At 46.0% G+C, this 25,522-nt stretch overlaps 1 protein-coding gene across 3 annotated transcripts in view; it reads right to left on the reverse strand.

The window, feature by feature from the left end:
• LOC138285750 (aldehyde oxidase 1-like) overlaps positions 1-25,522 on the reverse strand; it is a 388,242-nt gene that overhangs the window by 131,048 nt on the left and 231,672 nt on the right. For all 3 annotated transcript variants that reach the window (XM_069226090.1, XM_069226089.1, XM_069226088.1), the window contains exon 25: positions 22,735-22,926. In XM_069226090.1, the coding sequence (XP_069082191.1) occupies positions 22,735-22,926 (192 nt within the window). The remainder of the gene's footprint in view (positions 1-22,734; positions 22,927-25,522) is intronic.

The raw sequence follows: 25,522 nt of genomic DNA on the forward strand, positions 1-25,522 counted from the left end.
CGTGTTGCAGCGCACGTGTCTGTGCGTTTTATGTTGGGGGAGAATCAGCTTTGCTCTTTGCAAGAGAGGTGTGCCTGGTACTTGCAGTTGGCGGTTGCGCGCTGCGGTTCCCGTATCTGTGCGTTTTATGTTAGGAAAAGAGAAAAGGAAGAAACGGCATTGCTCCCTGTCTGTATGCAAGACTAGGAAATGTCACTGATTCCAATTTTCGTTGGTGGGTGTGGTAGATGCCTTTACCTAGTGCTTGATTTCCGAGCCCACCCAAGACACACCTTTAATAGGGCACAGCGCAGTTTGATTTCCCCTTTGAACTCCGATGTGCGTTACTTGTTGGGAATGGCTAGCGCTCCGCAGTTGTTGCTGGGCTCCGTACTTCTCCATCGACCTGACCTCTTTTTAGCACGCAAGCGTTTGGTGTAATTAAACAGCAGTTCCCAAGAACTTCGATCTGCGGCTTTTCCCTAGTCCGCAGTTAGATCTCAATCGGGCCGCGCCGTCATGCTTGTGTTCCGCGATTGGGCTCTAATGTTCGTCCGGGGTCTTAAGCTGCCCGTTAGATTGGGCGCCTATGGCATACAAGGGTGTATCCGTGGTTGCGTGCTGCGGTGCCCGTAACTGCGCGATTTATGTTAGGAAAAAAAAGAAAGGAAGAAACAGCTTTGCACCCAGGCTGTGTGCAAGGCTAGGGAATGTCACTGAGTCCAGTTTTCGTTGGTGGGTGTGATGGATGCCTTTACATAGTGCTTGACTTCTGGGCCCACCCTAAACACTCCTTCAATATAGCACAGCGTAGTTTGATTTCACCTTTGAGCTCCGTTATACGTTTTGTGTTAGGAATGGCTAGCGCACCGCATTTGTTGCTAGGCTCCGTACCTCCCCATCGACCTGGCCTCTCCTTAGCACGCAAGCGTTCGGTGTGATTAAACAGCAGTTTCCAGAAACTGCCTTTTTTCTTGTCCGCAGTTAGATCTCGATCGGGCCGCGTCGCTATGCGCGCGCTTCGCAACTAGGCACGTAACTGCGGGATTTATGTTAGGAAAAAAAAAGAAAGGAAGAAACGGCTTTGCACCCAGGCTGTGTGCAAGGCTAGGGAATGTCACTGAGTCCAGTTTTCGTTGGTGGGTGTGGTGGATGCCTTTACATAGTGCTTGACTTCTGGGCCCACCCTAAACACTCCTTCAATAGAGCACAGCATAGTTTGATTTCACCTTTGAGCTCCGTTGTACGTTTCGTGTTAGGAATGGCTAGCGCACCGCATTTGTTGCTAGGCTCCGTACCTCCCCATCGACCTGGCCTCTCCTTAGCACGCAAGCGTTCGGTGTGATTAAACAGCAGTTTCCAGAAACTTCGGTCTACGGCCTTTTTTCTTGTCCGCAGTTAGATCTCGATCGGGCCGCGTCGCTATGCGCGTGCTTCGCGACTAGGCCCAAATGTTCGTCCGGAGTCTTAAGCAGCCCGTTAGGTTGGGCGTCTATGGCATGCGAGGGTGCATCCGTGGCTCCTCGCCGTCCCCACCCGCAGCGCTAGGATCGCCCCGTACCTGCGCGCAGGGTGCAGCCGCCGCTATCGTCGGGCCGCTCGGCTCCTCGCTGGTGCGCATCCACGTCTCTTTACCATCGGGGCCCCGGGCGAGCAGCTGCGTCAGTTTGTTCAGGTCTTCAGGGTCTCGGGATGTTACTGAGCATGAAGCATGTGGGTTCGGAGGTTTTCAACGCCTGGGGACAGGAGGATTACAGGATAATTATGGGCCGGGCGCAGAGCTCTGATTCAAGCGACCGCACTCGCCGCCATCTTGGCCACGCCCCCAATTTCAGCAAATACTTGATTGCACTGAAATGATATTACTCAGTGTGATGCTATGCAGATGTGACAATCGTTTGACCATCAACTCCATTTTGTTTGAGTGACTCCATTTTGTGTCCTGCGGCAGTTGCAGGACAGCGCAGGTATTTTTCTTCACATAAGATGTTTTTCTCTTCACAGGTATGGGATGACAATGTGGGATGCACATTTGATAACAACAGTTTACAAGGCGGAGAGTGTTTTGCTAGAGGAATGTACGGTCTGCCTGAGGACAAACCTGGGAGCCTAACCAGCTTCTGTGAGTGTTCTCAACTAGACGAGTACGGCCAGCTATAATTTCATAACAGAAGGGAAGGGGGGTTCTAGAATTCTCTCCTTGAGCTTGTTTTAAGGTATAAAAGACGGGGGAAACTTGGCCCTCAGACAGGAGCTTGCCTGTTGAATGGACACGTTGCCCAGGATCTACTTGTGATCCTGATCAATACTCCTGCCTGTCTGATCTGCGGGCTCCTCAGTCGCACTGGCGAGGATAATGACCTTAACTCAATCGTTGAAGTGTTTAAACCTTGATTATTTAGCTTATGCATACATGCTCTGTTGATGCACTGCACATTTCTTTTCATGATCACCTAACTGATGTACTTATTCTTGAATGTACACACGTTGCACTTGAGTTATATGCTTATTCTCATATATTTGTATGACCTTTATTTGATATTTGGGGAGTGCTGAATTCCTTTTGGCATCATGTCCTCTCAGTTTAACCCGTTCTGTGCCTTGGACGAGGTGACCTCGTCCAAGGCTACAGTTCCCCTGTGCCTTGGACGAGGTCACCTCGTCCAAGGCACACAGGAACTTGGGGGAGCGCTAGCACGCCCCCCGTGCACCCCTCTCCTCCCCAAGGCGGGGATGGAAGGGGAAGACCTTCCCTTTCCACCCCGACCCCCCCCCCGGCAATCCGATGACACAAGTGTTGCTGGACACGCTGGAAGCCATTTGCTTCCAGCGCGTCGAGGAGGAAAGGACCCATAAGGTGAGTCCTTTCCGTTTTGGGGGTTTTGGGGGGGGGGGAAACAGACACGGGGGAAAGGAAAGGGTTTTTCCTTTCCCCCTGTGCCTGTTTTCACAAGATTCCCGCTCCACGATTGCGGGCAGGGCCCGCGATCGTGGAGCATGAATCTCCACTAGACACCAGGGATTTTCTTGCCTATGTTTCTTTTGGGAGCGACCCCTTGGGCAAGGGTCGCCCCCCTGGGGGGCAATTTTTTTTAGTATTTCGCCCCCCCCCCCTGGGGGCAGATATGCCGAAAGATCGGCGGATCTGCCCCCAGGGGGGGGCGAAATCCACTAGACACCAGGGATTTTGTTTAGTTTTTTTATTTTGGGGGCGACCCCTTGGGCAAGGGTCGCCCCCCCGGGGGTCAATTTTTTTTTGTGTTTCGCCCCCCCCCCCCGGGGGCAGATCACCTTTTTTTCGGCAGATCTGCCCCCAGGGCGGGGCGAAATCCACTAGACACCAGGGATTTATTTTTAGTGTAAAGTTTCTTTTGGGGGCGACCCCTTGGGCAAGGGTTGCCCCACTGGGGGGCTATTTTTTTTAGTATTTCGCCCCCCCGGGGGCAGATCGCTGATTTTTTGGTGGATCTGCCCCCAGGGGGGGGAAATCCACTAGACACCAGGGATTTTGTTTTTATTGTGTTTTTTGGGGGCAACCCCTTCGGCTAGGGTCGCTCCCCTGGGGGGCTATTTTTTTTTTTCTGTTTCGGCCCCCCCGATGGCAGACCAGCCATTTTTTTGGACTATCTGCCCCCCGGGGAGTGGAAGCACACTAGGCGCCAGGGATTGTGTGGTGTGTGTGTGTGTGGTATGTGTTTGGGGGCACCCCTTGGGCAACGGTCGCCCCCCTAAAGTGGGGAAAGTTCGTATTGGCCATCTCGGCCCCCTTTGGGGGCAGATGGGCCTATTTTTGTAGGCCCATCTGCCCCAAGGAGGGCAGAAACCACCAATACGACAGGGATTTTTTTTTTTTTGTGCTGGGGGTGCCCCCTTTGGGAAGGGTCGCCCCCTAAAGGGGGCACAGAGGTGTTGCCCATTTCTGCCCCCCTTGGGGGCATATTGGCCAATTTTTTTACACCCATCTACCCCCGAGGGGGGCAGGATCCACTTAGGTACCAGGGACAACTTCTAAGTTCTTGGTGGTGGGGTGTTTGTCAACTGGCGAAGTATTTGTATTTGTGATTATAACAATTTATTTCTTCTTTTTCTTCTAGTTCAACGCTTTTTCTTCCTTTGCTGTGGATCCTTGCGGTTTTGGCAGTAGTTGTCCTGCGGTTTGCATAGTTGCATGTTTTAGGTAAGTGAAAGCAATTTACTCCAAAGGAGTATTGTTGACATGCATGAATGACATGTTTGTAGGTGGTGTACTAAATGCAGTATTGTGTGTTTGACATTGTCCTTAGATTTGAGCACAGTGATGTTTGTGTTGTCATATGTCTAATTTTCTTTTTTCTTTTTTCTTTTTAGTGGGATATCTTTGGTGATTGCTGTGTCTGTGGAGAGTAGTTGCTTGGTGAGTAGCTTTTTCAGGCAAGTGAGTGGTATAGTTTTTTGTAGTACATAACTCTTTGTGATAAAACTACACTTTGTTTATTACTTATTTTAGTGCTAGTTGTTGTGGGCAATCCATTTGTTGTTAGTGAGGATCATGGCTAGCCGCAGAGTGACCGCTCAGCAGGTTGTTCGCATGCTCTTTGAGTCGTATTCAGACCATGATTACGACACTGACTCTGCATCTGAGGCAGAGGAGGAAGCAGGAGATTCTGGAAGTGAGTTTTCTGTCCGAGAGTATTCTTCTGATGAGGAAGCTACTCTCAGTGCAGATGAAGGGCCTGTGTTAGAGGAGGACATTGATGTGCCAAGAGTGCAGCAGCCTGGGGCTGAAGGGTTTCCCATTAGAAGACCTGACACCTGGATTGCCCCAAACATGGAGCAGCCACAGTTACCTGCATTTACTGGTCTCCCAGGGTGTAGAGTAAATACGGAAAACTTTTTGCCTGTCCATTTCTTTCACTTGTTTATGGACGATGTATTTTTGGAAGAGATTGTGGAGCAGCCAAATGTGTATGCAGAGCAATATTTGCGGGACAACGCTGCCAGACTTAAGCCTCAGTCTAGAGCTACTCAGTGGGTTCCCACATATCTGGAAGAGATGAAAAGGTTTTTAGGTTTGACTTTTTTGATGGGGTTGATCAGGAAGCCGTCACTGGCTTCCTATTGGTCTACTAGTCCCTTGATGGCAACCGCTATATTTCCTGCAACTATGACACGTAATCGGTATTTGCTTCTTCTTCGTATGCTGCATTTTGTAGACAATGCTTTAGCCTTGCCACGAGATCACCCTGATTGTGACCGTCTTTTTAAGATTAGGCCTGTCCTTGATCATTTTGTGGATCGGTTTTCAGAGGTATATGCTCCAGGCAAAGAGATAAGTGTGGACGAGTCTTTGGTCCTTTTCAAGGGGCGTTTAGTTTTTAAGCAGTACATTCCTAGTAAGAGGGCACAGTATGGGATTAAATTGTATCTGCTGTCAGAAAGCAGTACAGGATATGTGTATAATTTCCGGGTCTACACTGGTAGGGATTCCAGTATTGACCCTCCTGGTTGTCCGGCCACTTTTGGAGTTAGCGAAAAAATTGTGTGGGAACTTGCTAGACGGCTGTTTAACAAAGGTCACCATTTGCACGTAGATAATTTCTACACTGGAGTGCAGTTGTTCAAGGAGTTGTTTAGAGTGGACACTGTTGCTTGTGGCACAATCCGTTCTAACCGGAAAGGCTATCCAAGGGAGCTTGTCTGTAAGAAACTTGTGAGGGGACAGTGCAGTGCCTTGCGGAATAATGAGCTGCTAGCTATGAAATTTTCAGACAGGAGGGATGTGTACATGCTATCGACCATCCATGATGAGAGTACTTCCCCTGTGGCTGTTTGGGGTCAGGTTGCGGAAGTGCGCAAACCTGCGTGAATTTTGGACTACAATAGGCACATGGGTGGTGTTGATAGAGTAGATCAGAGGTTGGAACCTTACACTGCTCTTCGTAAGTCTTATGTGTGGTATAAAAAGTTGGCCCTACATTTATTTCATTTGGCAACTTTTAATGCCTTTATTGTATACAAGGATTGTTCACCTGAGTCAAGGATGACATTTGTTAAATTTCAGGAGTCGGTGATAGAAAGCCTTATTGTGGTGGAACCGGCAAGAGTTCCTAGAGAAGAAGTGGTGGAGGATGTGGCTAGATTGAAAGATCGGCACTTTCCAGATCACATTCCTCCCACTCCCAAAAAAGACTAGCCCACAAAGAAATGTAGAGTATGTGCCCAGAGATTAATCCGGAGGGAGAGCCGGATGTACTGCCCCGAATGCCCTTCAAAGCCTGGGCTGTGTGTGCCCAGCTGTTATAGAAGTTACCATACCCAAAAAAACTTCTGGGAAATACCGTGAGCGTAAGCTGTCTGTTTTATACTTTCATATGTTTCACGGTTGGCATCTCTGTCATGTATTTAGTTAGAGCTTTTGTGTTTGTAGTTTTGTGCTTATTTTATAATTAGTGGTTTCTTTGTTGTTTATAAACAAAAAAAAGTGATGGCGGTGTGCGTGGGGTGGCGCTTGGCTGGTGGTGTGTGTGGGGTGGCGCTTGGCTGGCGGTGTGCTTGGGGTGGGGCTTGGCTGGCGGTGTGCTTGGGGTGGCGCTTGGCTGCCAGTGTGCTTGGGGTGGCGCTTGGCTGACGGTGTGCTTGGGGTGGCTCTTGGCTGGCGGTGTGCTTGGGGTGGCGCTTGGCTGGTAGTGTGCTTGGGGTGGCGCTTGGCTGGTGGTGTGCTTGGGGTGGCGCTTGGCTGGCGGTGTGCTTGGGGTGGCGCTTGGCTGGTGGTGTGCTTGGGGTGGCGCTTGGCTGGCGGTGTGCTTGGGGTGGCGCTTGGCTGGCGGTGTGCTTGGGGTGGCGCTTGGCTGGCAGTGTGCGTGGGGTGGGGCTTGGAAGGCGGTATGCTTGGGGTGGCGCTTGGCTGGCGGTATGCTTGGGGTGGCGCTTGGCTGGCGGTGCCAGCCAAATGCCAGTCCACACTCCCATCAGCTGGTGTGAATCTTGTATCAGGCATGTGGGCGTATGTAAGTGATGGGCCCTTGAGTGGCGCGGTCTGTCAATGTGAGTGTTGTAATGTGCTGGGCCCGTGGCTGGCAGTGTGAATGGTCTTGTGCGTGTCATGTATGAAAGGTGTGTGAATGGACTGTAAAGCGGTTGGTGCCTTGTCGCGGCTTTACAGCTCACGAGCTGTGAGTCATTGGTTCAGTTTTTTGCCTTTCAGTTATTAACAGTGCATTTCATTTTTGTGAAATCTCTTGTTAATAAAATTTGATCCACTGAACCATCACTCACCCTCGTGCCAAATCCAACCAGTATGTGTGGTAAAAGTGACAAAACCTGCTCCGCTGTAATCAGGCGTCACAGCACACCTGTGACACGCTAGGTGCCTCGGGTGGGACCCCGATGATGAAGCATGCCACCAACTTGGTTGGTGGGTGAGGGGTCTTCTTCACATAACCTAAGTGTGTTTCTTTTCACAATTTTAGTGTTTGGCACATCACGGATGTATGTGCACACATCAAAATGATATATTACAAAAATACCTGTGTTTGGGGGGGAGGGCCCACCTATGTTTTTGGTCCTGGGTGCGGCCTTCATCTAGGGAAACCTACAAAACCCCGATTTTTTTTTAAACTAGACACCCCAAGGAGTCCAGGGAGGTGTGGCTTGCGTGGCTCCCCCAACATTTTCTTACCCAGACTCCTCTGTAAACCTCAAAATTTGCATAAAAAAGCATATTTTCCCGACTTTTCTTAGTAGGATCATCACTCCAGCACAAAATTCCTACTCCCCAGTTTTCCCCTCAGTCTCCCAAGTAAAATGACAACTCACTTATGTGGGTCCCCAAAGCAGAGTACGTCTAAAGATGTATAAAAGAATATGCCCTTATAAACTCGCTGTGCTATCGCCTCTATCTCTACAAGTTTTGGGCCTTATTCTGTTGCAGGCATCTGGCCCACCCACACAAGTGAGGTATCATTTTTATCAGGAGACTTGGGGGAACGCTGGGTGGAAGGACATTTGTGGCTCCTCTCAGATTCCAGAACTTTCTGTCACCGAAATGAGAGGAAAAGGTGTTTTTTTAGGCAAATTTTGAGGTTTGCAAAGGATTCTGGGTAACAGAACCTGGTCAGAGCCCCACAAGTCACCCCATCTTGGATTCCCCTAGGTCTCTAGTTTTCAAAAATGCACAGGTTTGGTAGGTTTCCCTAGGTGCCGGCTGAGCTACAGGCCAAAATCCACAGGTAGGCACTGTTTTCTTTTAAAAAAATGGGATGTGTCCACGTTGCGCTTTGGGGCATTTCCTGTCGCGGGCGCTAGGCCTACCCACACAAGTGAGGTATCATTTTTATCGGGAGACTTGGGGGAATGCTGGGTGGAAGGAAATTTGTGGCTCCTCTCAGATTCCAGAACTTTCTGCCACAGAAATGTGAGGAACATGTGTTTTTTTAGCCAAATTTTGAGGTTTGCAAAGGATTCTGGGTAACAGAACCTGGTCCGAGCCCCACAAGTCACCCTATCTTGGATTCCCCTAGGTCTCTAGTTTTAAAAAATGCACAGGTTTGCTAGGTTTCTCTAGGTGCCGGCTGAGCTAGAGGCCAAAATGCACAGCTAGGCACTTCGCAAAAAACACCTCTGTTTTCTTTCAAAAAATGGGATGTGTCCACGTTGCGCTTTGGGGCATTTCCTGTCGCGGGCGCTAGGCCTACCCAAACAAGTGAGGTATAATTTTTATCGGGAGACTTGGGGGAACGCTGGGTGGAAGGAAATTTGTGGCTCCTCTCAGATTCCAGAACTTTCTGCCACAGAAATGTGAGGAAAATGTGTTTTTTTAGCCGAATTTTGAGGTTTGCAAAGGATTCTGGGTAACAGAACCTGGTCAGAGCCCCACAAATCACCCCATCTTGGATTCCCCTAGGTCTCTAGTTTTCAAAAATGCACAGGTTTGGTAGGTTTCCCTAGGTGCCGGCTGAGCTAGAGTCCAAAATGCACAGCTAGGCACTTCGCAAAAAACACCTCTGTTTTCTTTAAAAAAAATGGATATGTCCACGTTGCGCTTTGGAGCATTTCCTGTCGCGGGCGCTAGGCCTACCCACACCACACAAGTGAGGTATCATTTTTATCGGGAGACTTGGGGGAACGCTGGGTGGAAGGAAATTTGTGGCTCCTCTCAGATTCCAGAACTTTCTGCCACAGAAATGTGAGGAACATGTGTTTTTTTAGCCAAATTTTGAGGTTTGCAAAGGATTCTGGGTAACAGAACCTGGTCAGAGCCCCACAAGTCACCCCATCTTGGATTCCCCTAGGTCTGTAGTTTTAAAAAATGCACAGGTTTGGTAGGTTTCCCTAGGTGCCGGCTGAGCTAGAGGCCAAAATCTACAGGTAGGCACTTCGCAAAAAACACCTCTGTTTTCTTTCAAAAAATTGGATGTGTCCACGTTGCGCTTTGGGGCATTTGCTGTCGCGGGCGCTAGGCCTACCCACACAAGGGAGGTATCATTTTTATCGGGAGACTTGGGGGAACGCTGGGTGGAAGGAAATTTGTGGCTCCTCTCAGATTCCAGAACTTTCTGCCACAGAAATGTGAGGAACATGTGTTTTTTTAGGCAAATTTTGAGGTTTGCAAAGGATTCTGGGTAACAGAACCTGGTCAGAGCCCCACAAGTCACCCCATCTTGGATTCCCCTAGGTCTCTAGTTTAAAAAAATGCACAGGTTTGGTAGGTTTCCCTAGGTGCCGGCTGAGCTAGAGGCCAAAATCTACAGGTAGGCACTTTGCAAAAAACACCTCTGTTTTCTTTCAAAAAATGGGATGTGTCCACGTTGCGTTTTGGGGCGTTTCCTGTCGCGGGCGCTAGGCCTACCCACACAAGTGAGGTATCATTTTTATCGGGAGACTTGGGGGAACATAGATTAGCAAAACAAGTGTTATTGCCCCTTGTCTTTCTCTACATTTTTTCCTTCCAAATATAGAAGAGTGTGTAAAAAAGACAGCTATTTGAGAAATGCCCTGTAATTCACATGCTAGTATGGTCACCCCGGAATTCAGAGATGTGCAAATAACCACTGCTCCTCAACACCTTATCTTGTGCCCTTTTTGGAAATACAAAGGTTTTCTTGACAGCTATTTTTTACTCTTTATATTTCAGCAAATGAATTGCTGTATACCCGGTATAGAATGAAAACGCACTGCAGGGTGCAGCTCATTTATTGGCTCTGGGTACCTAGGGTTCTTGATTAACCTACAAGCCCTATATATCCCCGCAACCAGAGGAGTCCAGCAGACGTAAAGGTATATTGCTTTCTATAATCTGACATTGCAGGGAAAAGTTACATAGTAAAACGTAGAGAAAAATTGATGTTTTTTTCACCTCAATTTCAATATTTTTCTTTTTCAGTTGTTATTTCCTTGTAGGATCTACACAAATGACCCCTTGCTGAATTCAGAATTTTGTCTACTTTTCAGAAATGTTTCTGGGATCCAGCATTGGTTTCATGCCCATTTCTGTCACTGACTGGAAGGAGGCTGAAAGCACAAAAAATTGCAAAAATGGGGTATGTCCCAGTAAAATGCCAGAATTGTGTTGAAAAATTGGGTTTTCTGATTCAAGTCTGCCTGTTCCTGAAAGCTGGGAAGCTGCTGGGTTTAGCACCACAAACCCTTTGTTGATGCCATTGTCAGGGGAAAAACCACAAGCCTTCTTCTGCAGCCACTTTTTCCCAGTTTTTTGAAAAAAACGATTTTTTCACTGTATTTTGGCTAATTTCTTGGCCTCCTTCAGGGGAACCCACAAAGTCTGGGTACCTCTAGAATCCCTAGGATGTTGGAAAAAAAGGACGCAAATTTGGCTTGGTTAGCTTATTTGGACAAAACGTTATGAGGGCCTAAGCGCGAACCTCCCCAAATAGGCAAAAAAAGGCCTGGCACAGGAGGGGGAAAAGGCCTGGCAGCGAAGGGGTTAAATGAAAAGCAATACATTCAGGGGGTCATTCCGAGTCTGGTGGACTCGGGGTGGCCATCGGACTGCGCAGTAGTGGCAGTCTAATCTGAAACATTCCGATTGCGGCTGAAACACTGAGGTCAAACCGCTGACACCGCCAGGCTGCAGTCAGTTTACACCGCCATGGAAAAGCTGGCAGAATGGGGATTCCGGGGGCCCCCTGCACTGCCCATGCACCTGGCAAAAGGCAGTGCAGGGGCCCCCAGACACATTCCGTCACGCATTTCACTGCACAAAGTACGGGCAGTGAAATGCGCGACGGGTGCTGCTGCACCGCCACACTGCTGCCGGCTCGATTCCGAGCAGGCGCGCCCGCCGGCCCTGCGGTGAAGTCGTAATAGGACCGGCGGTGTCCTAACAGCACCAGCAGCCTCTGCCGCCCACCAAACTCAAAATGACCCCCTCAGTCTCCAATAGCCGGAAGAGTTTGAGGCCTGCCACTCATTGGCTGAGAGGAATAGAATGCAAACAATGTAGATAGGTGAAGTTTTAAAAGTTGGTTTAAAGTGTTTTTAAAACTGTTATGTTATTTGGTCTGTGTTGACCTGATGACTAGACATCTTCAAAGCATGTAAGTTTATGAAATATCCTTTGAAGGAGAAGGCTCAAACTGTAGTTTCATAAGTTGGCTTAGAACTATATTCAACTGCCATGCTGGCGGGGGGCCCTGACTGGCGGATAGATTCTGAAGAGACCTTTCATGAAATGTTTTATGAGTCTATGAGACCACAGACATGGTTTACCTGCTTGTCTTCTATAACAAGAGATGGCTGCCAGGTGAACTTTAATGGATGCATGTTGCAATCCTGAGCGCGCCAGATGAAGGAGATAAGGTAAGACTTTCTCCGGAGCTGAAGATAAGGGGTGACTTTAGCAGATTTGCACCACAAGCAGAAACTTTTCCACTTCAGGCGGTATGTTTTGTTCATACTCTCTGCCCGGGTTTCTGTTAGTATTTCCTTGCAGTCATCTGGAATGTCTAAGTGGCCAAACTCACTGAATTTAGGAGCCATGCTGACAAGTTCAGATATTTGGGATTCGGATGTCTCACTTGGTCCTGGTTCATAGTAAGTAGTGACGGAATTGGTTGTATTCTTATGGGTGGATATAGGGACATCAGCAGATTCCGTGTACCAGTGTTGACGTGGCCATGCAGGGGCTATCAGAATTAATTAGCATGGTTCTGATTTGATCTTGGTTATTACTCTTGGAATAAAAGGGATTGGGGGAAAAGCGTAAGCATAGGTCCCTGACCATGCTATTGAAAATGCATCCCTCCACAATCCCTTTTGGCGATGCCTGCTTGCATAGAATTGGCAATTGGCGATTTTGGAGGTCGCGAAAAGATCTAATTTTGGTTTTCCCCACTGATGGAAAATTTTGTCTAGTATATACTGATTTCATTCCCATTCGTGGGTCGATGTTGGTAACCTGCTCAGAGAATCTGCAAAGGCATTCTGATTTACTGGGACATACTCCGCTTTGATGGATACTGAATGGTGAATGCACCAATTCCAAATGTCCTGAGCTACCTGGGATAGGAGACGGGAATGAGTTCCGCCTTGCTTGCTGATTTGGTGCATTGTCGTGGTATTGTCTGTCTTGGCAAGATCCGATGTTCCTGGAATCCTTGGGAGAAAGGCTTGCAATGCCATGAAGACTGCTTTTAGTTCCAAAAGGCTGATGTGAAACATACGGTAAGAGGTTGGCCATTTGCCGTTCACTTGAAGATCTTGCAGAATCGTGCCCATCCGTTCATTGATGCATCTGTTGTGATTGTTAATGGAGGGTCTTGTGGTAAAAAACTCAGTCCTACTGATATATTGTCTGGAACTGTCCACCAATCGAGGGATTTTATGATTATTGGAGTTACCCGTATAATGTCCTCGAAAGATCCCTAACGCTTGCTTCCATTGCTTGAGAAGTTCTTCCTGCAGTGGGCGGGTATGAAGGCGACAATGTGAGATCAGATTGACGCAGGATGACATCATCCCTATTAATGATTTGTATTGTCAGACTGAAAGAGACTTTCTTGCTTGAAGGCGCTTTGATAGTCTGAATAAGGTCAATTGCCTGTCCGACGTTGGATAGGCTTTGATTTGTTGTGTGTCTATTATAGCACACATACATGTTATTTGTTTTGCTGGTTTGAGTATTGATTTTTCTCGATTGAGATGGAGACCCAATTGTTTGAAGAGGCGTAAAGTTACTGTGATGGAGTGACGTGCAGCTTGAAGATTGGGTTCTTTTACCAGCCAATCGTCCAGGTGCGGGCAAACCTGGTGCTGATTGCGCCTGAGGTAAGTCGCTATTGGGGCTAAGCATTTGGTAAATATTCCGGGAGCAGACTTGAGGCCAAAGGGAAGAACTTTGAATTGAAAGTGCTTGCCGGCTATTTTGAATCTCAGGAACTTTCTGTTAGCAGGGTGAATGGGAATATGGAAGTAGGCGTCCTGGAGGTCTAAGGAGGCCATGTAATTTCCTCTGTTGAGCAATCGTAGGACACCCTGCTGTGTGATCATGCAGAAGGTCTGTTTCTTTAGATATTTATTTAACTCTCTGAGATCCAATATTGGTCTCCATAGATGAGATTTTTTCCGGATTAGGAAGAATTGGCAGTAAAAACCTCTCCCTCTTTGAGAAAAGGGTACAATCTCTATTGCCTTCTTGCTCAACATGGTCTGTACTCCCAAGTTAAGTAGATGCAGGTGTTTCTGTTGCACTCGAGAAGGTGGGGTGGGTGGGCGTATATTTGTGTAAATTCTAGCAAGTGACCAAATTGAATTATATCTAGGACCCATCGGTCCTTGGTTATGTGACGCCAATGATGAATGTGGTGTTTTAGAGTTGCTTTAGATATTGGTGGGGAGAAGTGAAAGGCCATTGGTTAAATGTTGTCATTGCCTATGGGAGGAATCTCTGCCTTGTCTTCCAGGGTTTCCTCTTTGAGAATGGCTGCCGTAAGCTGCTGATGGTGGTTGTCGTTGTTGGTATTGTGGTCTAGTGGCCTGGCTGGAGGTATTGTAGAGTTGATGCCTGTATTGCTGGTATCCCCCATGAAAGAAAGACTGGCTCCTACCCCTTGCTCCACAAAAAGAGGCTTCCTGAATTGGAGAGTTCCCAGCGATCTGGCAGTGTCTTTGTCCGATTTTATGGACTGAAGGGCATCATCAATATGTTTTCCAAAGGGAGCTTTGCCATCATATGGGAGATCTAAGATTTTAGTCTAGATTTCGGCCGGAAGTTAGTGGCTTTTAGCCATCCTTTTCGCCTTAGGACCGCAGCTCCAGCTAATTGTCTGAAACCCATGGTTGCTATGTCTAGTGCAGTGTCAATGATCTCAGTGGATGATCATTGTCCTTCTAATAAAATCTTTTTTGCCTCGGTCTTAGAGGCTTCTGGTCGATCCTCTAAGTATAGGGAAATATCTGACCATAGTTGTCTATCATACCTTGCAAGGATGGCCAATGAGTTTGCAGTTCGCACCACAATGGTCGACATCGAAGAAAACCTCTTGCCTTTGTTATCAAGTTGCCTTCCTTCTTTATCTGGTGGTGCAGATAAACGTACTGAAGGGTTTTTGGAGCGGCGATGAGCTGCTTGGGAGATAACAGAGTCCAGTTTTGGGTGTCCTGTTAGACATGCAGGTGCATCTTCTGTTGTTTTATACTTTTTGTCTAGTTTTGGTAGTACTGCGGGAACTGTTGCAGGATTGCAATGATTTTCAGACCTTGGTTCCAAACGTGGTCTATGAGAGGGATAGCTCTGACTGTTTTTTTATAGGGCTCTTTAAAATCATACAAAATACAATCCTGTTGTGTTGATGGCATTGGGAGATCAAAGCATATGGCTGCCCTCTCTAATAAGTTGTGAAAACCTCTTATATCCTCGGAGGCAAGTCTGCTGTAGGTTGGAGGGGAGATGTGGGTGTAGGGATAATGTATTCATCCCATTCATCTTGATGGGAGCGGATCTCTCCATCTTCTCCATCATCATCAGAAGAAGTTTGTACGTTTTGCGGATGAAGCGGGGAACCGACTTGAGTCTGTTGAGACTGTTGTGGTATTATTTGTGTCGTAGAAGGCTGGTATTGTGCTGATGCGGGAACAGTTGGGAAGCGTTCCCTATAGCCTGCCAGCATAGCCTGGAGGTCTGATACGAGCCCCGAAGACCTATCATATTTTGTTGAGGCTGAGGTGGCTGAGGAGGCTGAGGTGGCTGGTCATAGTACTGCTGATCATAGTAGGAATCATCATCTGGGTATTCCTGAGATTTTATATGCAGTTGTGAAGGGCTTCTCGCTATTCTATATAAGCCATCTTCATCTGATTCATCATCGTCTAGTAGGTGTGATGGTAGAAGGCGAGAAACTTTAGTAGGTGAACTGATGGAGGATGTCAGGTTCTGTTGTTTATGCCTCCTAAGTGGTGTTTGTAAGGCTAACGAAAACAGAGGCAACGATGTAGGTCTCTGTTGCTTTTCAGGTGTGCTCTTCATCATTGAAGAGAGATGAACCGTCAAACAGTGGTGGCGTTGTCAAGATAATTGTCGACGGGAGCACCGACGAATGTGTCGTCGACGAGAAAATCGTCAAAGGAGTGTTGACGTGCTCATTGTTGACGGGTGTGCTGTCGACCATAGTGTCATCAACGGGGCTGTCAGCATTGACGGTGGCATCATCGATGAGTTGTCAGTCCACAGTATCATCGTTGTTGTAGAAGCTGTAGGACGCAGTGTCAACGAGGATGTGACCCCCACCGATTAGGATTCTGCAGAGGCTGACAACGACATGGAAATGGTAACCACCGTAGATGTTGTTGTCGACGCGTGTGCTGTCGTCGGTGATGTCGTAGACGATCTCGTCGTCGATGGTGCAGAAGATGGTATTTTGAATTAGTGCTTTACCTGCGGAGGCGGCGTTGGGGGCTCAGATTGACATTGCTTCTGCATTTGAGATACAGAAGATGTCTTAGATTTTATGAATTTTGTAGAATGTTTCTTGAGAGGTCTTTTAGATTTAGAGGAGCCCTCTGAAGATTTTTTGACTGCCTTCTTAGGAGACCCATTTGCGTCATCCTCTAAGTGTCTTTTGACAGGAGTTTTGGTGAGTGACAGAGAACAGGAGGCACTGTCATCTCCAGAAACCGGGTCAGCTCTTGTTTTCAACTTCTGTAGCTACAGAAGAAGACAGCCTTCCCTATCTTGCAAAGCTTTCATAGAAAATGTACAGCATACATTGCAGTCTCTAGTTTTATGGTTTGGGTAGAGACAGTAGATGCAGTCATCATGAGTTTCGTCAATATGCAGCCTTTTCTTCATACAGGTAGCACACGGTCTGAATAGCCCCTTTTTTGGTGTCTCTGACATCCTGGTCAGTTTGAATCACCTATTTGATTGAAGCTGTAGTATAATTGTCCAAAATCACCTTAGAAAGGATTTCTGTGAGAAAAAGCTGAGCAGAGCTCAGTGGAGACTCCCTAGCACGACGTGCGGTGGAAAATCTGAGGGAAGGAAGCTCCTCACAGTAGGGTTCTATAGGGTGGAGTGATCTGATTGGTGAACTCTGAAGTTTGGTCCTTTTTTCTAAAACGACTGTGATATGTTACTAATCTGAACAACTTATGCATGTAATGTATTACTATGTTGGGGAATTATATTTTTTTTATAACACGGGGATTCCCATTTCAATAACGGGGAAAGATTCAAGCATGTGAACATGTGAAAGTTCCAATACTGGAATGAAAATAGTATCCATCATAAAGGAGTACTAAGGTAAAGACCGGTTTTCATCCCACATGAAGTAGATAATCATGACGTGTATTTCCTCATGTTAAAATAAATGTCCCTTAATTGGCTGTCTATATAAGACTTCTATCTAACAACCTGAATGGTAATACGTGTGGCACTATTTTAAAATTGCTGTCACTTTGAAAGGGTCATAAAAAAATAACCATATTAATTTAACAAGACAGCCACTAAGGCATAATATTCAGAAGAGCATGTGTGGATATTAATTGCAACTAAAGATGTAGAAAATAACTTTGATACCAGGCTTCATCATTTCAGTTGTAAGCTACCAGCAATAGAAATGAAGCAGTCTGCTGCAAACATGATGCCCTTTTACAGAATCTCTGTGTCAGGTGCTGTCTCTCCCCATTTCTAGGAGTACAGTCTTTACCTGGTATGTTGACATCGCACTGATGACATGGGTACCTGGCAAAGTATATGGGTCTAAATCTATGAAGCATAACATTTCAGTGCAGACCTAATTGCAGATACTGTGGCTGAACCTGTCTAGTTGTGTTTGTCACATTGGTTAGCGCTTCATACTTTCACATTCTATCGAAGCCGCAAATGCCTGGATGACATCACAGAAGATTACAATGGCCTTCCCAGCACTTCCACAGTGGTCCAGAGCTTGGTGCCTGTATGTATATGATTCTCTGTTTGTGTGTCACTGTTTTCCTGGCCGCATAGTGCCTGTGCTCACAGTCTGTGAATTGGTGATGAAGTGGGTGTGCAAGTAGCCCTCAGATCAAAGCATGGCAGATGATGGATTGGCTGTACATAGGTATCATCAAACATGTTCTTTCTTCTACCTTAAGACATTGGAAAAGCAATGGAAGTTCTTGGCTAAGACCAATCAGGAAACCCCATCTGATTTGGGTTGCAGAAGACTGGTAAATCCAGTGCAAGATCTCAGCCAACCAGAAACCTTCAGCTGAAAAGGCTGTGACTCTGAAACCTGTAAGCCTTGGCTAGGCTTGGGCTTTGAGAAATCAGAAACTTTTTTGTTCATGAGATCCCAGACACTGTGTACTTCATCTATAAAAACCTGTAAATATTCCCAAGTCAAAATTCAAACTAAGGCATGCTGTAGGTCTAGTGACTGCAGCTTTTAGGGTTCTCCTGGTTAGAACATGGAGCTTTTTGAGTCTTTTTAGTCTACAATTTAAAATGGAAATCTAAGTTGATATTCTTCAGCAATGTTTCCCAAATTACCAGGATAATTGCCCTGTAACTGTCAACTTATAAACAGAGTTGCAAGGTACCAAAGTCCTGATTTAGAGATTTGCAGATGCTGAGATCCAACAAAAAAGAGGGTTTTGGGAATAAATGAATATCTGGGGGCAAGATTCACGTTGCCAAGAGCTTCTAACCTACTTTGTGATGTATTAAATCACAGAAACATCATTCAAATCCACTGGATTATAATATTGTATTCTCAAACCTCATTGACAGAAAGATGTATAGCTCCACAAACTCTATGTGCACTTGACAGTTAACTCACAATATACCAGTTATATTTGTATATACATATTTCAAAGCCTGCTTTGAGATCAGACCTTCAGTAAAACAGGATTTCAGCATCAGATGTTGCAATAATAATAATAAATTACGTGTATGTAGCATAACTCGGTCCCCAGAAGATGTCAGGGTATTTTTATTGGTGCAGATGGAGTTCTGATAGTGGGTAATTGTTGATCTGGTGTTCACTAATGCTACTTTGAAAGATAATGCTGCTAGAGGAGGCCTTGGAATCAAGCACAGTGTAGAGGGAGGGGTGGTGCTAGGCAGTGCATTGAGGCATGCTTTCCGATTAGAAGAAGCAGCGATTGGAGCAGGAAAGGACAACTTGAGCACTGGGTAATAGATTTCTAGCGGTATCAAGTACTGAAAGTTAGTGATGATGTTTGTGCATTCATATTATTGGAAGGAAAGGATAATTAAGGTGAATGGGATGTGGCCAATGGGCCATAGGAAAGAAGAGATTGGAGTTTGTGAGTAGTGTCTGTGTCAATCTGTGAGTCTTGTCTTTAAGTATTTGAAATGCTTTTAAGAATATTGGACACAGATCTGAGATAGTTGATGCTGGTTAGTGGGTGGCCACTTGGATTAGTCAATATTAGGAACTAGTCATTATTTTAGGATACTTTCAGATGTCTGGCTCATGATCTTGATCTTGCCAATTCTGTACAGGTTTTATGCAATCTTGGGGGGGAGTCAACATTCATTTTAACAATTAGTACAGTGGTTCTAGGGATGGTTTTGGAGCTGGAGTTGTGGTATTTGGTAGTTAGCATGTAGGTCCAAGCCTGCAAGTCAGTACTGCGTCAGGCTAGTGGGACGTGTGAAATACATTTCTAACAACATTGCAATTTGTAGTCACTACGTGATCATACACTGGCTTGTCACACGGCTCCATTATGGTCATTTGACACAGTTATTCTGTGAGTAGGTTAGTTATTGTTGTATTTCCATCAGCCAATGTCCCTGATGTGCTGGTACGTGTGGTGGAATGGTGTGAGCATCGTCCATGTGTGCTCACCTTTATCTTCCGACACTTAGGGCCTGATTCTAACTTTGGAGGACGGTGTTAAACCGTCCCAAAAGTGGCGGATATACCACCTACCGTATTACGAGCTCCATAGGATATAATGGACTCGTAATACGGTAGGTGGTATATCCGCCACTTTTGGGACGGTTTAACACCGTCCTCCAAAGTTAGAATCAGGCCCTTACTCTCTTGACATGCTGCCTCCGTCTTCACCCACTCTTCCCCAGGCAGCACTAACAAAGCGTGTAAATGTGCCTCCACCATTTCTCATTAATTATGGCCATTGACACCTGCACACTCTTCCTTTGTACGGCAAATACTAATAAGCCCTGCAGGTGCACAGATGCTACCCCGAGGTTATATACCCCATGATGCTGTCTCCTGTTGCAGTTAAGTCAATGAAAACCTTTGCTCTGAAGCACATATTGCAGTACTATAAACTGCCTTGCAGTAGTTACGATTCAATGAAACCACTTAAATCGGCACACACATGCACATACCGAAATAATTTGAGGACTAAAAATATATAGGGGCAAGAATACGCAGAGTGTGAAACACTCTCCTTCCCTGACCTATAGTTGCTATCACAGTCAGGTTCTGGGGAAATGAAGATTCAACACTTAGCTGTTAATTTCAGTGTCAATTGAGTGCACGTTTGAAACCTTTATAACAAAAGTTGATTCTTTTACATCGTTTCGTTATGTTGAATTATAAGCACTATAAGAGGTAATATAGTAAAAATGTATTTGAGCAGAGGAATGACTGTTTCGTAGAAAAAAACTGATTCCACGCTTTGTTTGTGAAATTCATAAGCATTGTCTAAAAATCTAATTTTCAAAGACGCATGATATGTTAACAACTACAGAATTCGTAGGTAGATAATGGTCACAAACTGAATATTCTGATCCACTCCAAGCTGTGAAACAGTGATTCTCTCCAGATCTCTGCTTACACCCAAACACTGCACAGACTAGTGCCCGGCCACGCAGTTCGGACAGGACTGTTCTCATTGCAGCAGGGTCAAGGCTGATTTGCATATAACTGGGTCCAAACTGAGGTGACATGGGCCCTCATTCCGAGCCTGGCGGGCGGCAGAGGCCGCCCGCCAGGCTTCCCCCCTCCGAAATACCGCTCCGCGGTCGTAAGACCGCGGAGGGTATTCCGAGTTTTCCCCTGGGCTGGGGGGCGGTCTTCACAAGACCGCCCGCCAGCCCAGGGGAAAACTCCCTTCCCACGATGACGCCGGCTCGTAATAGAGCCGGCGGAGTGGGAAGGTGCGACGGGTGCAGTTGCACCCGTCGCGTATTTCAGTGTCTGCTTTGCAGACACTGAAATACTTTTAGGGGCCCTCTTACGGGGGCCCCTGCCGTGCCCATGCCATAGGCATGGGCACGGCAGGGGCCCCCAGGGGCCCCGCGACTCCCCCTCCCACCATCCGGTTCCCGGCGGGAGAACCGCCAGGAACTGGATGGCGGGAGGGGGAGTCGGAATCCCCATGCCGGCGCAGCATGCTGCGCCGGCTTGTAGGATTCCTTTGGGGCAGCGGGAAACCGGCGGGAGACCGCCGGTTTCCCTTCTCTGACCGCGGCTGAGCCGCCGCGGTCAGAATGCCCCGCGGGGCACCGCCGGCCTGTCGGCGGTGCCACCGCGTCCCACGGCCCTGGCGGACTTGTTCCGCCAGGGTCGTAATGACCCCCATGGTGTGCAAAATAACGATGGACTTGGATGGGGCCCCAAGTAATTACTAGTGGCTAAGAATAATTCAAGCCTTCCATCCATCACTTTTTTTGTAAACTTTAGTGTGTTCAGTGTATTGAACATGATGGGGTGAGAACATTAACTGATCCTCTAAAATGAAATTACATTGCTGCCAGTACTTGTGGCTAGAACACTGGAGATAAACATCTTTTGATTGGCAGATGCACACATTGGCAATAACTAATACGAGCAATTAGAAAGTTAAGATGCAAAGTACCAGCGAAATATGTGATAACCTGCAAGGGCACTGGGCATCAAAGTCATTGTAATGTTATTGATATGCATGAGTTCTGTGCGGAACTAATGCCGTTTATAGACCGACCTAATAAGGACAGATGCAAAGAGTGAAGATATGGAGAGGAAGGAGAAAAAGGGAACAGGATTGAAATAGTAAGGCAAATAAATGAAAAGAGGAACATTACGAAGAGGAGATACAGGAAATAGGAGGAAATGCAAATCAATGGAAATAGAAGAGGAGAAACAGAAGTGAGATTAGAGAGAAAAACAAAGAGTGAGACAGTAGCAAAGAGACGGAAATGCGGGCTATTCCTCTAGGAAAGACCTTCCTAGTTTGATGGTATAGAACCAAGCATGTTATGTAAGGACCTTTATTAAGCCCTTCTACATCCACTTTGTTCTGAGTACTGGGAAGCTAACACCTTGTCATTGTTTTAAACTGTCTAAACCTGGATGGCTTCAGAGAGAAGTTAAAAAGAATAAATTAGCAGGATATTGTATGTCTCTCACCTCTTACTGTCAGTCTTAGCCGGGAATAAATGAAACAATATAAATTAATGTCTTAGCTGGCTGTTTGGCATTTATTTATGTCTTTATACTCACGATATGTGACAATTCCCAATCACAACTGCGGACTTTATTTATGGTGAGTAGGTTAATACACATTTTGGATCCTGTCCCTGCGATCTACTGCTGGTAACAATGTGAATTTGTGGTGAAGTAAAGTATAGGTCCTATAATTAATCTTACCATAAACTACCATAAATTAACATCCACCACTGTTTCACTAACAACATTCTGCCTCCATATTATAACTTGGTTCTTTTTGTGTGTCTCAGCTTTCATCTGTACATTAGTGCCCCTATGGTCACACTCCTGATCACCGCAACTAGGCTATAACAGTCTTGGTTGCCTCAAATTGACACATCTCACTCTTCCTTTAATGTTGGATTCCTGGGCACTCTTCACTCACTTTTTCCTGACACTTGCACTATAGGTTTTCTCTCTGGATATCCATAGAGAGCATAGATCTGCCGCCCAAGTCATCCTCTACTTTTTGAACCCAAATGCTCTAAGAAGCCTATCAGAGTAGTACATTGCACATCCCTTACCAAGCACGCTCAAAATCCTTCACTCTGTGCTCATCCCTGCTCGCCACGCTCTGCCTGCAATAATCTCCTGTTACTACTGAAAGCACCATGAGCTTAATTTAGGGTTAGGTCTTGCAGTCGTCCCAGTCCTCTCCACTGGAATGTCATCACCAATGTACCCCAGGCTTTATGAACTTTTCTGTATGGAACAACACTATCAGCAACGTGCCTATGTACAAGCCAATTGCTTCATGCAGCGATCTGTTCGAAATGCTCTTGGTTTCAATGCAAATAAATATAAACAAAAGTGCATTTAATCAATCACTAAGTAAGTCACAAGTAAGCACAGTGACCACCAGCTGACTCACCTTCTCTGATGGAAGACCACATTTGAGGGCAACAGCGTCCACTAAGGTCTCTGTAACTACTCCTGTCTGCGGAAACCCAAATCCTCGGAAACCTGTATTTGAAGGTAGGTTTGTCTTGCATGCCCGACCTCTGACTCTCAGGTTTGGAAACCTATATCCATTATCCATTTTCAGCAGGGCTATGACGATGACCTAAATAAGGGAAAAAAAGTTGCGGTATGCAATAATATGAGTAATGGCGACCTGTCCTTACAAGTGGAAGCGCGTCAAGGAAATCAGCAAGGATACTGTGTACTTAGGTCATAAGGATTTATCAGTGCATTTGTAATGAGTAGGTACTTCCCTCTCCCTGGTTTTCACGACTGTCTCTGTTAATATTTCATGAATATTCTTCCTGAAGTAACACTTCTAATGGCAGTTTGTACGAAAGAAACACTTCACTGTGCATACAGGGTTGGTGTAGCAATCGTTGCTTGGATGGAGATTAGAGTGACATTTTACTGCTCTCTCCCCAACATGCCTTTGATATGTGTAGGGTCAATCCATGGTCTGGTATTAAAGCCGCCAAATCTTGGTTTGCCAGAGAACCTGCTAGTTAACATGAGCCTATAGCAATAATCCTTCAAAAATACTTTTCAAAAGCTCCAGAGTTATAAAGACAAATAGAACCCTCTGTTTAAAGTGAAACATCTTCTCTGATATGGTCAATTTTGTTAAAAATCATATAATTTCTAAATCCAACCTAGATAAATCATCCAGCTCTGAAACAGGCAGGCAAATATTAGCAAACATCAAGTCAACTTTCAGTTCAATAAATATTGTTGTCTTCAAGTGGGCTGAGACCATGGCACTAATTTCAAGGCAGCAGCATTCTTATTACATTTCTTAAAAAGAAACATTAAGAACACATTCGAATGCACCCAACTCCTTTTTTAGGTCTTCCTTGACAGTGCAGCTGTCGCCGTAGATAATGTGATCGATCTAAAAAAGAGCTTTAGGGAGTACTACAGAGAGGGCTTTGGCTCCGCTTACATGCTGGTAGGAAGGAGTACATGTACTGTATTGACTGAGCAGATGTTCGGTGCTTGCACAGACAAGGGTTTCCCCTCCAATCGTCTGTGATTATTTTGCTTATGTATCCAGCTGCCTGAACCAGCAACAGTATGGCTGTCTTAGCTTGAACTTTCAGGGCCACACATATGACATTGTAATGCTGTTAAGTGACTTAGGTAACTAGATAATTTATGATGCTTGGTTTTCTCTGGCAGAGTAGCAGATAGAAGAAGAAAGGATGGCAGCAGCGGTTCCTCCATAAGTGCAGAAGAACATCTCCTCCCCTGCCTCGCTGACAGTGCAGCAAGCATGAAAAATAAAATGGTAATAAAGAGATTTCATTAACATTTTTCGGTTCAACCAAGCCGAATGCCAGAGCTGGGAGTAGAGACGGTTACTGCTGATTGGCAGCAGGTAGTAGTGGTGGTTGTTGCTCCAGTTTAAACTGTGCATGTCACTTTGGCTGTATGTCTTGCAAAGGGCCAGACTGACATGCATGTTTTAAACCTCTCCAATCCGAGCTGTCTTAGACAGCTGGGTAGAGAGCAGGCACAGGCCCCCAGTGCCTCAGGGAGTGTCGTGGCTGCCCCCTCCAGCCAATCCTGGTGCTTTCCTCATGCTGGGAAATATTAGCGGTAGCATGAGAGCAGCATCAGGATTAGTTAGGGGAGTGGCTCTGAGACTCTTTGCTGCCTTCAAGCCTCGGACTGCAGGACCGAAGAAGAACACAAGTAGTGGGTGTCAGCTGTTTAAAAAAAAAAAAAAACTGCATTGTACCCACTTGCAGGCAGTATGAGAAATTCACACTGTCTTGGTTCAGCCTCAATTCTAGAGCTCTCAATTGTGGCCCATTAAAACACTATTTATAAGAGACCACAAAGGAGAGCTTTGCTGGTTTCTCACAGTGCCTGTACTTGGGTCAAAGTATTCACCCCACCGTTTTAGAATGGAGTGGCCGCTACTGGAGAAGGGTGGTCATGAGAAATGTATGGCTTTCCCAGCACCCTTCTCTATCATTCATTTTAGACTTTAGAGTCATTTTAGGTCTGGCTTGACATTGCAACTGTCACCTAACCTTATGAGATCAACAAAAAAGAGCTTTTAGAGTCTTATTGAGAGAGGGGCTTATGTTCCATTCACACGTTGGTTCCCTAGAGTACAGGATCTGATTGGTCCAAATGTGTGTGCTTACTCTAACAATACTGCTTGCTTTGCAGTTTTTGACTTGTGGCAACAATTATATTTTAAACAGTAGGACTGAGTAGTTTATGGTGACGAGCCTTTCATCATTGCTTTAAGCCTGATCTGTGTATTGTGAAATGCTATGATAACAAGACTAGGTGTGACATATTTATTTTGAAAAGCATGTTAAGGGCAATAGGGATTTAACTGTGGATTCGTATTGATCTATTTTAAAGCCTACATATAGATATTTTGTCACATGTAGCCTCACAAGATTACCATGATAGGAAATAGTTTTGGTGCTGTTTACCCTGTGTGACAAACTATGGATATAGAAGGTTTCATCTGTGAAAATCCTTGTGTCGTAAGGACCCTTGTATCTCGACAAGACTGCTGGATTTGGGGCGGCAGCACCTCTGTTTGTAGGCGACTGAGTCACTCCCACAACAGTTGTCAACTGTCAACCCAACCCTTCCGGCTGTCTAGCAGCACCTCACTTAAAACGTGAACAGTGAAGATGATTTCTGGCAGCCTAGTGCATGGACTCATGATT

This window comes from Pleurodeles waltl, chromosome 3_1 (assembly GCF_031143425.1).
Source record: "Pleurodeles waltl isolate 20211129_DDA chromosome 3_1, aPleWal1.hap1.20221129, whole genome shotgun sequence".
Lineage (NCBI taxonomy): Eukaryota > Metazoa > Chordata > Amphibia > Caudata > Salamandridae > Pleurodeles > Pleurodeles waltl.